Source organism: Schistocerca serialis, chromosome 10, assembly GCF_023864345.2.
Source record: "Schistocerca serialis cubense isolate TAMUIC-IGC-003099 chromosome 10, iqSchSeri2.2, whole genome shotgun sequence".
Taxonomy (NCBI): Eukaryota; Metazoa; Arthropoda; class Insecta; order Orthoptera; family Acrididae; genus Schistocerca; species Schistocerca serialis.
Window position 1 is genome coordinate 163,421,933 of NC_064647.1, and position 17,911 is coordinate 163,439,843.

The 17,911-nt window shown below is 44.6% G+C and overlaps 1 protein-coding gene across 3 annotated transcripts in view; it reads left to right on the forward strand.

Annotated features, from left to right (window-relative positions):
• Nucleotides 1–17,911, forward strand: part of LOC126425074 (organic solute transporter alpha-like protein) — a 559,459-nt gene that overhangs the window by 119,384 nt on the left and 422,164 nt on the right. For all 3 annotated transcript variants that reach the window (XR_007576259.1, XR_007576258.1, XM_050087986.1), the window contains exon 3: nucleotides 9,133–9,284. Coding sequence is in view for 1 of the 3 variants with exons in the window: in XM_050087986.1 (XP_049943943.1) it covers nucleotides 9,133–9,284 (152 nt within the window). In the remaining 2 variants the exon portion in view is untranslated. The remainder of the gene's footprint in view (nucleotides 1–9,132; nucleotides 9,285–17,911) is intronic.

The window sequence follows — 17,911 nt, forward strand, 5'->3', positions numbered from 1 at the left end:
GTCATGAAATTACCACACACTAGTATACTAAATTCATACTAACTCTTTGTGAAATCTTCCCGAAAAGAATAGCTGAGGGCTACTTTGATGATTACATCACATGCTTCACGTGATCAACTTGGTTTACACAAAGAGTGTAATTCCACAATAATTTTGATAATTAAAATAAATTACGTCGAAACGCAATTTACAAAAGAAAAACCTCGAACTGATTACTATCGTCTTACTATTAACCTGATGGGCCAAACAATTGTATAAGTACGTGGTACTGGTCTCACAAAGTACACCCCACGTGGGTTGAACATAAAAAAAAGTTGCTAAATTGAAAAATATTGTCAAGATGAGACGTTCGCATTTACGATTGATGATCTTAGTTAGAGTTACGAATCATCAACACGTGGTTCCACTTTACTCACAAAGTAGTGACGAAGCAACTACTAGAAGATATTCTGAACTTCACACTCGAATTACACTGCGTTGCACTTTAAGATAACATATTTAACCTGAAATAAAGGTCATTAAATTTTCAGTTAGGCTGAACTTAAGAAATCGATTGTCCTACAGACTTAGCAGAGACGCGCTTAGCCGGAGATCTTACCACTTCAGACGCTCGCCACGGACAGACTGCCACTCCTGAGGGTGCCTCACAGATACAAACGGAAGTGACCAGAGAGGCAGCTTCCTATACCAACATGACAAGGGACGGACAGGACCATACCAAGAATAGAAACCTCTTTGCTTTTAGAAAGCGTAGCTACCTGTTCCGACGTTGGTCCTAGTGTTCTCTAGCAGACAGGCTTGTGTGCTACCATCAAGCATGCAACTAGAAATACATTTGCTCATTCATCCTTTCACACGGAAGGGAAGGGGGATGACAGTATCTTATCATATACAGTATATAAAAGAAAGCCGGTGTAAGTTCTGTGTGAGACTGTGTGACATGAATTACATATAAGCTGTGTTTTAAAGTGTAGTAGTGTGACAGATCGTTCTTGATTATGTGTAAAAGTAACGCGTTCCACTGCTCAGTCTCCTCCCAGATAGAGTCAGAAACACCACAGTAAATTTAGAAGTGGAATGTATGCCGTAAAAGACAACAGATTTAAGAAATTAACATGAAAGGAATCCAACAGAGACCTTTCCACTGCTCTGAACGTACAGTACGTTACGTCCTTAATTATTTCTCGAATTCCCGTCTCTATCTTCCTCTACAGCTTTTACCCTACACAGCACCCTTTAGTACCCTGGTGTCTTAACGTATGTCCTATGGTCCTGTCTCTTCTTCTTGTCAGTGTTTTTCATATATTCCTCGCCAATTGCGCAGAGAACTTCCTGAGTACTTGCCTTATGAGTCCACCTAATATTCAACATTTAACTGAAGCATAACATCTCAAACACTTCGATTCTCTTCCGTTCCTGCTTTCCCACAGTCCATGCTTCACTGCCATACAGTGCTGTGCTCCAAACGTACATTCTCAGAAATTTCTCCCTCAAATTAAAGCCTACTTTTGATATTAGCAGACTTCTCTTGGCCAGGAATACCCTTCTTTCCGGTGTCCTCCTTCCTCCGTCCATCACGGGTTATGTTGATGCATAGGAAGCAGAATGCCTTAATTTCATCGCCGGCCGCGGTGGTCTCGCGCAGTCCGGAGCCGCGCGACTGCTACGGTCGCAGGTTCGAATCCTGCATCGGGCATGGATGTGTGTGATGTCCTTAGGTTAGTTAGGTTTAAGTAGTTCTAAGTTCTAGGGGACTGATGACCACAGCTGTTAAGTCCCATAGTGCTCAGAGCCATTTGAACCATTTGAACCTTAATTTCATCAACCCTGTGGTCCCCAATACAGAATTTAAGCTTCTCGCTGTTCTCATTTCTGCTACTTTCGACTTTCTTCGATTTCCTCTCAAATCACATTGTGAACTCATTAGACAGGTCAGTCAGTTCAACAATTCGAGTAATTCTTCTTCATTTTCACTTTCCGTCGTTGCTACTTCGATTTGTAGATCCGACAGGAGGGGCGAAAGACTATATCTTGGCCTGACATCCTTTCTAATCAGAGCATTTCGTTCTTGCTCTTCAAGTCGTTTTGTTCCCTCTTAGTTCTTCTACATATTGTGTGCTACCCGTCTTTCCTTATAACTTACCACTATTTTTCTCAGAATTACGACATCTTGCACGATTTTACATTGTCGAATGCTTTTTTCCATGATAACAAATTCTATGAATGTATCTTGACTTTTCTTCAGTCTTACTTCCATTATCAATCACAACCTCAGAGGTGCCTCTCTGGTGACTTAACCGTTCCTAAAGCCAAATTGAACGTCATCTGAATCATCCTCAATTTTCTTTACCATTATTCTGTATATTATTGGGATGCCTAAGCCGATGGTACAATAATTCTCGCTCTTGTTGGCTCCGGCTATCTACGGAATTATGTAGACGATGTTTTCCCGCCGGCTGCTGTGCCCCAGCGGTTCTAGGTGCTTCAGACTGGAGCCGCGCGACCACTACGGTCGCAGGTTCGAATCCTGCCTCGGGCATGGATGTGTGTGCCTGCCAGAACGGGACCAACGATGACTGAAGAGAATGATTGAACGTGACAGAAGTGCAACCCTTCCGAAAATTGCTGCTGGGCCATCAACGATTGTCAGCTTGCGAACCGTTCAACGAAACATCATCGATATGGGCTTTCGTTACCGAAGGCCCACTCGTGTACCATTCATGATTGGACGACACAAAGCTTTACGCCTCTCCTGGGCCCGTCAACACCGATATTGGACTGTTGGTGACTGGAAACATGTTGCCTGGTCGGACGAGTCTCGTTTCAAATTGACTCGAGCGGATGGACTTCTACGGGTATGGAGACCACCTCATGAAGTCGTGGATCCTTCATGTCAGCAGGGGGCTGTTAAAGCTGATGGAGGCTCTGTAATGGTGTGGGACGTGTACAGCTGGAGTGATAGGGGACCCCTGATACGTCTAGATAGACGTAAGTATCCTTTCTGATGACCTGCATCCATTCAGGTCCATTGTGCATTCCGACGGACTTGGGCAATTCCAGCAGAACAATGCGACACCCCACATGTTCAGAATTGCTACAGAGTAGCTACAGGAATACTCTTCGGAGCTTAGAGACTTTCGCTGGCCACCAAATTACCCAGACATGAGCATTATTGAATATATCTGCCACGTCTTGCAATGTGCTGTTCAAAAGAGATCTCGTACTCTTACAGATTTATGGACAGCCCTACAGGACTCGTGGTGTGAAGACCCTCCAGCACTACTTCAGACATTAGTCGAGTCCATATCACGTCGTGCTGCGGCTCTTCTGCGTGCTCTCGGCAGCCGTACACGATATTCGGTAGGTGTACCAGTTTCTTTGGCTCTTCAGCGTATTTCCACCTATCTCCTCCGCATTAGTAGTGGAATTCCCATACGCTCTTAATGTTATTGCCGTTGCTTTTAATTTCACCGACGATTGTTTTGATTTTTCATTCTGCTGAATCAGTCCTTCCGATAGTCATGTCTTTTTAGATTTCTACACTTTTGTCCTGCAGGAATACAATTCATTTTTCCTTTTCCTGGGCACGGCAAGAGCCAGGTGTAGTCTCCGTGCCGTTAGGCGACTGTTCGACGCTTCCAACGGTTTCGTTCCTTCATCGAGGTACTTCTTTTCCTAGACCTCGAGGCTGATTGGCGGCTCTGAAGCTTGGTTCAAATGGCTCTGAGCACTATGCGACTTAGCTTCTGAGGTCATTAGTCGCCTAGAACTTAGAATTGATTAAACCTAACTAATCTAAGGACATCACACACATCAATGCCCGAGGCAGGATTCGAACCTGCAGCTCTGAAGCTGTTAGTTGAAGATAACATGAAACATATTTTAACAAAAACATTTTGCTAACTTCACTCGGTAAACGCTTGCAAGTCACTGTCGTATCTTACGTTTGGAATTAATATTTGATGAGGAGATGAAAGATCGAATGTAACTCAGTCGTTGCAATGTCCAACGTGCCTTTCACCAGGTGCGACAAACATCCAGAGATGGTCAAACTCGTCCCATACTTTGGTGAGCATGTCTCATTGACGTCGCTCTGTGGCGTCGTACTTCACCGAAAGTTGTTGGAAGGGAAACCACACACAGAGATTCTTTAAGAGTCAGAAAAGAAAAGGAAAAGATCAGATGTCGTGTGAGGAAGCGGCCTAAAAGGGCCAGTGGTGCAAAGCTAGACCTGCACACTCCTTTGGATCCATCGCTGAGGCAGCTCACTGTTAGGAAATGCTCTTACGTGCGGGAGACATTGTAATGGCCTTTCGCCCTGTTGTGAAAAGCCAGGTCTCCAACTTATCCAAGTACGTGACACAGATAGTTGTTTTCGCAGAAATGAACGAGCCCTAGGTCTTCTTTCAGGAAAACGCGCAAGACACTCGAAGCTTTGGATGGTCTCTTTCGTCGGCGTTTACAATATACGAGACATGTTCAGAAAGTGTTGTGACTGACAATTCGCAGTCTTTCATAACACAACTTTTATTGATGGAAGTTCCGCAAGGTAGATAACTTAATACACAAACGAAAAGTAACAATAACGAAAAAAGTCTCCTAGTTGAGGAAAACAAAAGTTCGTGGTAACACACTCACACACTAGTAACAGTCCAATTCCGAGACGAAGACGTAATTTTCGATGGTTGCATTACACGAGGTCGGCATCCGGCGTGAACTGAACTTCGGGCCTGGTTCTAGCCCCTAAATAACTGTCTCCAGCCAATCAGATTTCGTCGTAGTGATACTTCCTGCAGGCCGTGGCTCCCCCTGCAGGAAGTAGTTCTCGGAATGTCTGCTTGCATTATCTTGTGTGTAAATAGCCGGTGTTTATCATAGTTCTTTTGGGTACGCCTTTGAACATAGGCAACCTCGTCCTCTGTGGTGTTATGTGGGTTGCCGGCCGTCAGGGGCTACTTTGTCTCCGGTATAACAGAAAATAAGTGTTCTACATTTTTATATTTTAGAAGAAGCGTATTTGAAAAAAAATACAGGATATTGTTGATTCTCTTGTTAACTATTTTTCCACATAATCAGCATCCCCTTGAAAGCTTCTTTAAACCCTCCTCGAGGAACTCTCCCGCTAGCTCCTTCGAGAACTTCACAACCGTTTCTTTCCGCACATGCTCGTAGGTTGATAATTCCACTCACGTGCGCCTTCAGGTAGGTGGATACATGATAATCCGAAGGCGCCAAGTCAGGAGAATACGGGGAGGTGGGACGGGTCGAAAAGTGCCGAACAAAATGAATCCAAGAGCGCCTTGGCTGCAAAGGCAGTGTGAGGACCGGCGTTGTCGTGCAACAAGGACACTCTTCTCGTCAACATCCCCCTCCTTTTGTTTCGAATGCTGCTTTTGAGATTTTTCGGGTCTCACAATATCGTTGTGCGTTGATGATCTCTCTCCGAGACAGAAATTCGACCTAAATGATGCCTTTCCGGTCCCAAAACAGTGGCTACGATTTTTGTGCCAGAAATTGTGGTTTTGAATTCTTTGGCGGACGGAGAGCTGCTGTGACGCCATTGTGCCGCTGTCTTTTTGTCTCGGGAGTGTAGTGAGCCACTTATGTGTTACCTCCAGTCACAACAGAGCTCAGAATTTCCTCAGCTTCCAATTCGAGTCGTTCAAGAGCCTCGCGGGCGCTACTCACCCGATTTTTCCTGTGCTGCTCTGTCAAGTGTTTTGGGACCCATATTGTGCACAGTTTTCGATAAATCAGCGCTTCGGTGAGTGTCTCGTATAAGACAGTTCTGGAGAGTTGCGGAAACATGGCAGAAATTTCATCCACTGTCAAGGGGCGGTTTTCACGGACAGTTTGCTCTATTTATTTGCCAACTCAACAGTCAAACTGTAGGTTCTCTCACTCCCCTGTTTGTCATGAACATTATTTCTGCCTCACTTAACTCCCTCCACCACTTAAACACACTCGTTGTGCTATTCTTTCCGCGAATATAAAGCGAACCACAGCACGTGGCTCGCACTTGGCAAGATTTCTTACCGACATCTTTCACGCAGCTGGATGCCACTACTTCGGTTAAGGGGGGGTAGGACGTGAAACGGGCCGACTTGGAGCAGGCGAGGCACCACAGAACATTTTAATTTGCACTGTCTATACTTTTACAAATAAATTCATAAAACTTTGTCAGCATGACCATGAAGGATTCAGGATTCACACTCATAGCAGAGGAAGTTCAAAAACATAACAAAACAAATTTTTTTTACATGTGAAATTTCATCATTTTTTCACTTGGTATTGGCTGCATTTGTTGCTGTAGGTACACTTTTCTTCATAAGTAAGATAGATTCTTCGATGAATTTTGCATAGCATAAAAGCCATACTTATAGGTGTATGAAACTCTAGAATTTCCCAAATCTGTTAAAAACTGTTGTAAAAATTGAGATAATTAACTATAAAATTCGAGTTTTCCCTAAACACGAAGTTTAAAACGTAACAGCCCATTCATTTTTCCATAGATTAAGTTTATTCTAGAGTTGGGTTAAGAACCTTCAGCATCGCAGCGCGTCAGCAATCGTTGGTTAATATATCAAAAACTAGAAACCCGCCTCGATTGCGAAAAAAGCACCTAGTGTTAACCTAGGTTTCGGCGTAGATAACTACACCTTCTTCTTAAACTGCAGCTACAAACGGTCGCTCACTTCATGGCGGGTCATGGCCCATCGGCTGGTGTGAGGTGGAGCATACACCATTAAGTTAAGTAGTGGTTTTTACTTTGTACATATGTACTGTTTGTGTTTTCCTTTTTTTCGTTCATAAATGTACAGCTATGGTGTTCTTTTGATCATTGACAAAGGTCTTCTTAGGCACTTGTGGATTTTATTGTTCTGAAGAAGGTGTAGTTATCTACGCCGAAACTTAGGTTAACACTAGGTGCTTTTCTCGCAATCGAGGCGGGTTTCTAGTTTTTTAATATTCTAGAGTTTCATACACCTGTAAGTATGGTTTGTAAGCCGTGCAAAATTCATCGAAGAACCTCTCTTACTTATGAAGAAAACTGTGCCTATAGCAACAAATGCAGCCAACAGTAAGTGAAAAAATTATGAAATTTCACATTTAAAAAATATTATTTTTCGTGTTTTTGAACTTCCACTGCTATGAGTGTGAATCCCGAATCCTTCCTGGTCACGCTGGCAAAGTTTTATGAATTTATTTGTAAAAGTATAGACAGTGGAAATTAAAATGTCCTGTGGTGCCTGTTTGACGTCATACCCCCCCCCCCTCCCCCCGCCCCACCCTTAACTACTACCGTGTCCCTGCGATGCTTGCTGTGGTCACAGGGTCCCCCGCTAACACCACGCAGTGTTTTGGCCACAGTACACTTACTTTCTCAACACGCCTTCTAAAGGTGATATGTTCCCTATACAGTTACGCTACCCTGATTCACTTTCCACGAAAGCTGCCTATTTGAAACATGTTTCTCAATAATAAACTGAGAACGACTTACCGATAGATCAACAGAAACTCCTCTGTTAGCGAGGATACATGCATCCACCCTCCGTCGCATGGAATCCCTGATGCGCTGATGCAGCCCTGGAGAATGGCGTATTGTATCACAGCCGTACGCAATACGAGCACGAAGAGTCTCTACATTTGGTACCGGGGTTGCGTAGACAAGAGCTTTCAAATGCCCCCATAAATGAAAGTCAAGAGGATTGAGGTCAGGAGAGCGTGGAGGCCATGGAATTGGTCCGCCTCTACCAATACATCTGTCACTGAATCTGTTGTTGAGAAGCGTACGAACACTTCGACTGAAATGTGCAGCAGCTCCATCGTGCATGAACCACATGATGTGTGATACTTGTAAAGGCACATGTTCTAGCAGCACAGGTAGAGTATCCCGTATGAAATCATGATAACGTGCTCCATTGAGCGTAGGTGGAAGAACATGGGGGCCAATCAAGACATCACCAACAATGCCTGCCCAAACGTTCACAGAAAATCTGTGTCGATGACGTGATTGCACAATTGCGCGCGGATTCTCGTCAGCCCACACATGTTGATTGTGAAAATTTACAATTTGATCACGTTGGAATGAAGCCTCATCCGTAAAGAGAACATTTGCACTGATATGAGGATTGACACATTGTTGGATGAACCATTCGCAGAATGGAGGCCAATCAGCTGCTGATAGTGCCTGCACACGCTGTACATGGTACGGAAACAACTGGTTCTCCCGTAGCACTCTCCATACAGTGACGTGGTCAACGTTACCTTGTACAGCAGCAACATCTCTGACGCTGACATTATGGTTATCGTAAACTGCACGAAGAATTGCCTCGTCCATTGCAGGTGTCCTCGTCGTTCTAGGTCTTCTCCAGTCGCGAGTCATAGGCTGGAATGCTCCGTGCTCCCTAAGACGCCGATCAATTGCTTCGAACGTCTTCCTGTCGGGACACCTTCGTTCTGGAAATCTGTCTCGATACAAACGTACCGCGCCACGGCTATTGCCCCGTGCTAATCCATGCATCAAATGGGCATCTGCCAACTCCGCATTTGTAAACATTGCACTGACTGCAAAACCACGTTCGTGATGAACACTAACCCGTTGATGCTACGTGCTGATGTGCTTGATGCTAGTACTGTAGAGCAATGAGTCGCATGTCAACACAAGCACCGAAGTCAACATTACCCAATTACCATTGGGCCAACTGGCGGTGAATCGAGGAAGTACAGTACTTACTGACGAAACTAAAATGAGCTCTGACATGGAAATTAAGCGTTTCCGGACACATGTCCACATAACATATTTTCTTTACTTGTGTGTGAGGAATGTTTCCTGAAAGTTTGGCCGTACCTTTTTGTAACACCCTGTATACAGGCGTCGCCTGCGCTTTTTTCCAGGCGCTCGGGACTTTACATTGGGCAAGAGATTTGCGATAAATGCAAGCTAAGTAAGGAGCCAATGCAGTAGTGTACTCTCTGTAAAACCGAATTGGAATCCCATTAGGACCTGGCGATTTATTTATTTTCAACCCATTCTGCTACTTCAATACCCCAGGGATGTCTATCACTATGTCCTCCATACGGGGATCTGTACGAGACTCAAACGGCGGTATGTGGTGTGTGTGCCCGCAGCTGTGGACCCGCTCATCATCGTGCTGGTGTGCACCGCCCTGGCTGTGGTGGCCGTCACTATAGCCCTGTACTCCACCACCATGAGGGACATCGTCCAGCGGGCGCCTCGCGAGGTCAAGGGCGACACTGCCGCCGTGCTCGCCATACACCCGGTGAGTAGTCAAACTCCACTCCGGCAGCCATACTCTGCGATGATAACTGTAAGGACATTTGTGACTATTGCTGTCTATCCGAGGCCTAATGAACTTAGGAAAAAAAAAAAAAAAAAAAAAAAATATATATATATATATATATATATATATATATATATATATATATATATATATATATATATATCTGAACCCAAAAGTACAGGGTGATCAAAAAGTCAGTATAAATTTGAAAACTTAATAAACCACGGAATAATATAGATAGAGAGGTAAAAATTGACACACATGCTTAGAATGACATGGGGCTTTATTATAACCAAAGAAAAACAAAGTTCACAAAATGTCCGACAGATGGCGCTGGACAGAAAAACTGCTACCGTGACGGGTGGGAGGTACGCCCATATGTTACAGAATCGCATCATTCCCAGCCTGGCTGATACCTGCTGGAACGTACGATGTTTATGCAGGATGGGCTCCACCCCATATTGCTAGACGCGTTGAAGAACTCTTGCGCGCGTCGTTTGGTGATGATCGTGCGCTCAGCCGCCACTTTCGCCGTGCTTGGCCTCCCAGGTCCCCAGACCTCAGTCCGTGCGATTATTGGGTTTGGGGCTACCTGAAGTCACAAGTGTATCGTGATTGACCGACATCTCTAGGGATGCCGAAAGACAACATCCGACGCCAATGCCTCACCATAACTCCGGACATGCTTTACAGTGCTGTTCACAACATTATTCCTCGACGACAGCTATTGTTGAGGAATGATGGTGGACATATTGAGCATTTTCTGTAAAGAACATCATCTTTGCTTGTCTTACTTTGTTATGCTAATTATTGCTATTCTGATCAGATGAAGCGCCATCTGTCGGACATTTTTTGTACGTTTGTGGTTTTTTTGGTTCTAATAAAACTCCATGTCATTCCAAGCATGTGTGTCAATTTGTATCTCTCTATCTACATTATTCCGTGATTTATTCAGTTTTCAAATTTATACTGCATCAACATGCTGAAAAAAAAATCCAGATGTAAGGTTCCCTCATTTTGACAAATACACAGCATCCTTTATTCTCATGGAAATTTACATCGTTGGAAAGAATAAATTTAGCTCTATTTGTATACATAATCCCCATCTTTTTCTATGCATTTTTATAGATGTGTCTCCAATTTCTGTATCTCCATGTAGAATTCCACATCCACCCTGGTGAGGAAGCATTTTACCTCTTCTTTGTCTTCATCGTCGCTCCAGGAGTGTTGGCCATCCATGTGTTCCTTTAACCCTTTCATGAGCCGTGGGAAACATGCTTCCCACTACAATGAACTCGCTCCTAGTCCCGTGGGATTCACAGTTCCCACCTCTGTACGGTGCTACCACCTAGTGATACTACTTCCAGTCGGAAGTTCCCGCCGTTTTTGCTGTACCTTCGCGCAGAGCCATTGTATAACTGAGTGTTGCTCTGTAGAGGAGCCTTTCAGTGCTGTTTGCGTGACATTTTGTGATTTTTTTCCTCAAAGCTGTAGTATAAGGTAAATACTTTTGATATACCCAAATTTATGAAGGGACACGTAAAACCGGAACGAGGAGAATACCAGTTTGAAACAAAAGGAACCATTTCTGCTGTAAAATGGATGGATAAACGTCCAGTCACCTTCCTGTCCTCAGTTCATGACCCATGAGAAACAGCCACAGTGAAAAGGAAAAACAAGGATGGTACTAGTGCAGAGATTTCTTGTCCTGAAGTTGTGGCAAAATACAACAAAATAATCGGTGGTGTCTATAAGTTTGATCAATTACGAGAAAAGTATGCTATTGTCAGACGTTCTGTAAAATGGTGGCACAGAATATTTTATTTCCTGGTGGACGTTGCTGCAGTGAACAGTTTTATCCTGTGGAAAATAAGCAAAAGAGAAAGTGGACAGCATGATCAGCTCACATACAGGATCCATCTAGCCAGACAATTGATTGCTGGATTCTCATCCCAAAAAAGGCGTGGACAAAAACCTGTCTTTCTGGCAAAAAAGGGTAAAGTACCTGAAGATTTTTGTCATGTGGCTGTAGGGAAGCATCAACCCATTTTAGGAGAAACCTACTGGACGTGCCGTCATTGTAGTACCAAAGCTGCAGAAAAGAGCACTCACTGTGTTTGTACATGTTGTCAAATACCACTTTGCAAAGACCCATGTTTCAGAAAATTTCAAGGCAAGTAATTGTGAACAATCATTGTAACAAGAGAAGTAAATTTATCAAATAAATATGACATAAATAAAAAAAAGTTGTTTTTGTTATTTAACTCCAAGGAAGGGCAGTGGGAAGAATACTTCCCACCTTGTTGTGTGACCTCACTTTCACAGTTGGAGCAAATTTCATATTTTGTATGATAAATATACCTATCTGTTAACTACTATCTGCTCTCCATTCATTAAAAAACTGCTCAATAATTTTGCCCATGAAAGGGTTAACTTGGGGAGCAAGTGGGGTGTGGACTGTAAGGTAGGTTGGACATGACAGTCCAAGCAAAGTTTGTCAAAAGTTTCTAGCTTTGGGGGAGATGTGAGGTCGGATGTTATCGTCAAGCAGCATTGCACCTTCTGTCAGTCATCCCCTCCGACGTTTCTGGATACCTCGCCTGAGTTTCTGTAGTGTTTCACACCAACTGCCTGAGTTGATTATCGTTCCAGGTTCCCTGAAATACATCACCAGTATCCCTGTACGCCTCCAAAACAGTGGCCATGGTTTTACCAACGAGACTTTGCTTGAATTGCTTTGCCAGTGGTGAACACGACTGACGCCATAGCCGGCCGCTGTGGCCGAGCTGTTCTAGGGCCTTCAGTCTAAAACCAAGCTGCTGCTACGGTCGCAGGCTCGAATCCTGCCTCGGACATGGATGTGTGTGATGTCGTTAGGTTCTAAGGTTTAAGTACTTCTAAGTCTATGAGACTGATGACCTCAGATGTTAACTCCCATAGTACTTAGAGATATTTGAACCATTTTTGACTTACGCCATCATTTGGATTTTTCTTTCATCTCCCGTAACAATGGAGTCCAATAATCCTTCCTTATCTTCTTGACACTTTTGAAGAAACTGGCGAGCACAGTGAATTTTTCTGTTAAGGTTCTTTCAGCTGTAGTGTAAGATCTCCCAATAATCTGAGCAACAAGTTCACAGACGGTGATCCTCCTGTTTTGAAACACTTTGCATTGGACCATTTCGATAACCGCCACCAACACTGAAGATCTTCCACTCCACTCTTCATCGTGGACCTTCTTCCAACTGACACTAAACTTCCTGCACCATTTTCGGACGTATCGAACGAATATACACTTGTGTCAGCTCATGACGAATGTCCCCAAGTGGAGTGAAAAAACCGAATTACAGAACGAATCTCGTACTTGGAGAGACCAACAATGGGAACCTCCATCATGGGTGGCTGCTGAGCCAATACTGAGTGGGTGCAGTGAAGCGCGGCTGGGTGGAATCGAGAGTGGGGGAACAGCCGCACAGAGCGGTGTTGACAGATTTCACGTAACACCTTCCAGTGTGGCTGGAGCTCTTTGGAAACCTTACTTCTGGATCAACCCTCGTACAATTCTGTGCTCACCTAATTGCTCATTTTAACTTGGACCCTATGTGGTGGACGCTGGGAGCGAAAGTTTATGATTGGGTCATAGTGCACTGGCTGCTGCTTCCAGGGCATTGAGTTTAAAGTGTGCGATTAGTACTATGACAGCGTTATTCATCAGCTTCGCATACGATATGCACTGAGTCCCAGTTAAAGCGTAACTTTTTCAGAACAATAAAGTAATCTCGGGTTTCACGCCTCATCAAGTGATTAACTCCCCACTAGCTTTCCTCTGCCATCGCCATTTTCAAGTGGTTAGATGTTGCGTGAAGGTCACTACAGTTCTTATACAGGGTGATTTTTTCAGTGTACAAACTCTAGGGACTAATAGATGAGACGATACGGAACAAGAAAGGTCTAATGAACTTATGTCCGGAAATGCGTAGTTTCCCCAATAGAGATCATTTATTCAACTATACATTGTTCAGAGACTGTGGTCTAATACGTGCTGTACCATGCAGCCACCATTACAGTACGTGTTGAAAATGGTTTCTACGTGCCTCAATGCATGCGTGTATGTGCCATAGCATGTCCTGTCTCACACGTTCACATCAACCAGGCTGCATTCAAACAGTGTCAAAGGCAGCATGAATATGGTGCTCCACTGTCTCCACATCTGAAATGCGCTCTGCATACATGTTACTTCTGAAATAGCTCCGTAACCAGTTATTGCACGGGTTGAGATCCGATGCATGAGCAGGTCATGCAACTGGACCGCATCGTCTGATACATCGACCAGGGAAGACATGATTCAGATGCGTCTGGACGTTAACGACGAAGTGGGCTGTAGCACCATCATGTAGCAGTCACACAACCCTTCGAATCATCAATGGCACTTCTCCCAACGGGGAAGGCAAAGTCACCTGCAAGAAAGGTCGAAAATTCCGGCCTGTTAGGTGACATCCCAAAATGCGGTCGCCAATTATTCTGTCCCACATTTATACAGATGGCTCTAAGACAAATGACGGCTGCTCTTTTATTGTTGGGGCACACAGTTTCAAATACCGGCTCCATGGCCGTTGTTTGGTCTTCACAGCTGAGCTCTTTGCCCTCTATCAGGCTGTTCTTTATATCCGCCGCCGCTGATTCCCTGAGCGCCACCCAGAGCCTCAGTGATCCGTATCCGGTTAACCCTTTCGTGCACTGGATCCAACGCTCTCTTCAGCAGCTGGCAGACGACGGTTCTCCGGTTACGTTTCTGTGGGTTCCTGGCCATGTCGGTTCCCCTGTGGCATGCCGATTGGTCTACACTTACTGAAAACAAGCTTCGGGCCTTGAAACCTCTCCCCGCGGTTTGGACGACCTCTTCACGCCCTTCTCGGCGGGAGGAGGTCCTTTTGGTCCGGTTAGGGATTGGACACTGCCGGTTCAGCCACCGCCATCTGCTCACGGCTGCGCCGGCGCCGTTCTGCCCATGTGGGCAATTGCTGACGGTACGCCACATTTTAACGTCCTGTCCGAATTTTAATACACTGCGCGTTGATCTTGGCCTGCCATGTACTCTGGATGCCATTTTAGCGGATGACCCAGGAGCAGCTGCTCGCTTTCTTCGTTTTATCCACTTGACAAACCTGTCTAAGGACATTTGATTATGCTGTTTTCTTTTAACCCCTTTCCTGTTAATGTGGCTTTTATAGTGTTGTCCTTTTTTGTTGCTGTTTTAACATTGTGCCTCGCAGTGAATTCATAATTTAGTCTGCGCGCTAATGACCACTGTAGTTGCGCGTCCTAAAACCAAAAAAAAAGCCGTCCCACATTCTGGCTGCATGATGATTCGCTGTCACCATACCATGAGAGTTGAGCATACTGTCCCACAGATGACTGTCATGAAAGATGACGATACCACTCTGCATAAAGGTGGCCTCATAGGTGAAAAATCCCAGAATCGTGGTTGCTTGGTGAAGAAACCAGTGACAAAACTGCTCCGTCTGTGGAAAGTCTATCGCTAGTAAGTCCTGCACACGTTTTAAGTGATAACGGTAGTAACAATTGTCATGGAGAATGTTCCACACGGTCGTGTGGCTTACCCTGTACGGGTGGGCCGACTGCCTGGTACTGACATGGCGGCCGCCTTCCGCAGTGCTCATCACATTTTCCTCCAAGTCTGGTTGAGGCGTAGCGCCGTATAACGATCCTGTCTTGGAAGCGGTTAAGTGGGAGATGTGTCTCAGCGCTGGATAGTGACAGATGGTGACGCGAGACTGGACGCGCACGTAGTTTATGTACCAGTCGATAGAGGACAGTATTGGAAAGGGAGACTGTGATTTTAGTTTCGATTGCGTCCACTGGAGTGCACTAAAATAATAGAATGTTTTTGATAAACTGTTCTAGTATTTTCATAAAGTGTTATTATGTCTTTTTTGTGTAGATAAAATGTTATAAATGTGTTTTAGCAGTATGAATGATGCGTGAGTGTGGTTTAAGGTTAATATTAATATAATTGTTTAACGAGTTATGTAGTAGGATTTAGTGTGGGAACATTTCGAAGAAGTATGGATATGGACAAAGGGGATTTTTGTAGAATAGATTTGTAAAGTAAGTTTATGGTAAAGGGACAGTTAATTCAGGTATAAATAACAATAGTAAATAACTTTATGCATAAACAAAACTTATGCATATTAGAAAATTACGTCGGTAAAAAGTGCAGTCGTTAGGTTTACTATTTTGCGATTGGTTATTGATGAAAAGCACGGACTGACGCGGTAGAATGTTGTTTTGCTATTGGCTGTTGAGTAAACTGACCAATGGTAAAGCAATATTCTTCGCTCGCCTTTCTCTGCTGGTAGAGAAGACTTAGAGTATTCTAGAGAGGAGTCGGAGCCTAGCCATAAACAGTTCGGACGTGTGTAGTAGTAGTTCCGATGGAAACGATAAGTTGCCCGATCTAGCAGTGTTTCATGCATCAAAAGTGTGGTAAAGTGACGGCATAATTATTCCGATGGGTGTGTAGAAATCTATGAATTTTTTACTGAATTTTGTGACGAGAAAAGATATAAATACCGCGTGGCGTATTGAGCAGGTCGGTGGCTAAAAACTGTGACTGCATTAGGTACCGACAGAATTAATATTTGGCGAGCATTCTCAACAAAAACAATCAGTATTTTTGTAGCTATTACGTTTTCGGGAAATGCAACAGCATAAACTTGCTAACGTGAGTGAAAGGGATTGTGAGTGACTGTGTTAAGACTAGCACGGGCTTGGCAGTGATACTTGTTCACATAAGTTTCAGAATATATTAATTGAGGACTAAATTTCCAACGTTTCATTTCGTGTTTCTCCCGATACATAGATTAGTGACTGTAATTGCAGCCTGGTTCACGTCGAAGTACAGTAGGTTTCAAATGGTTCAAATGGCTCTGAGCACTATGGGACTCAACTGCTGAGGTCATTAGTCCCCTAGAACTTAGAACTAGTTAAACCTAACTAACCTAAGGACATCACAAACATCCATGCCCGAGGCAGGATTCGAACCTGCGACCGTAGCGGTCTTGCGGTTCCAGACTGCAGCGCCTTTAACCGCACGGCCACTTCGGCCGGCTACAGTAGGTTTCACTCGGCTTTCCTACTGATGACCTACTGAGACAATGTTCACAGGTAGGTGCAGGTTCGTCGTAAAGAGACGAAAAGAACCGCGCCGCCGCATGGAATAAGTTGACCAAACTATTTAAATAATTTCTCGCGGCTGTCGGCTGTTGCCGTGGCGAGCACGTTCTCCGCGTCACGCCCCTCACCTGCTGGAAACACTCGGTCAAGGGGTGTCGCGTCCCACCAGCTGTGGATGAAGGTGTGGGCTATGTGGCGCAGTCACGACGTTTGACAACACTGTGGACTGAGATCTGCTAAATTACCTGTGACAGAGTAGGAAAGGAATGTCTCCCAGGATACTCAGCAGAGCCGACATTGGAAAGGGGAGGAGAAGTTATCTGCCTATCTAGGAAGTGAATAACGGTGCATACGCCTCCTGGTACAATATGGGTAAGAACACTTTTTTACTCAATATCTGACTCCTGCTCAGACAGCTGTCGTACCGTGGCTTTTTACAGGGTGACTATTATTGAACTATATGAAAAATAAATTAGTTATAAACTACGGCGTGCACACACTTTATTCAGTATGTAAACGTTACTACAGATATTCGGATTCAGGTAATGACATGTTCGATGTGCCTGGCACCATTGGCTATGATGTGGCGCAGACGAATAGCGAAATTCTGCATGACCAGTTGAAGTGTCGGAACATCGATGCTGTCCTGAACGGCTGTTTTCAGCTCAGCAGTGATTTTCGGGTTGGTGTTATACATCATGTCTTTAATATAGACCAGCATGTGGTCTGGTCGTAGGATCCAGGACGTGCTAGGTTCCACCAAGGACAAGGTGGATGCATTACACACTGCAGGTGTTTACAAGGTGGAATGCGAATGTGGAGAGGCATACATCGGCAAGACTGGTAGGGCAATAGTAACGCGCATTCGGGAGCACGAGCGTTATATTCGTCTAGGGCAACACAATAAATCCACAGTGGCAGAACATCACCATGACTGCGGAAAACAAATAAAATACAGCGAAGCCTGTGTGTTGGCCAAGCAGCCAATTACGACGAAACGCAAAATCAGAGAGGCCATCGAAATACTTAAACACCCTAAGAGCATGAGCAGAGAGGATGGACTCAGGCTTGCCCCATCTTGTCTGCCAGCAATCAGAGCCCAACAGACCGCACTGCCAACACGAGGCACGAGCACCACCGGCGAGTGACTGCCGCCGCACGGCCGACGTCCAGCAGTTGGTGAACAGCAGCAAACCTCTCATTCGACGGTGACCACCAATCATGGCACATAACACAAGAACCAATAGACAACGGAGGTCACGGTCTCCTTCCACCGCAATAACCTACTGAAATAAAGTTCCCTCTCCTTCTTCCTTAAGTGACCAATGAAACTAACTATCTTTTTAAAATTATGACGTAATGGCATGCGCAGTGAACACTAACAAAATATAAAGGACACTGCATAGCTA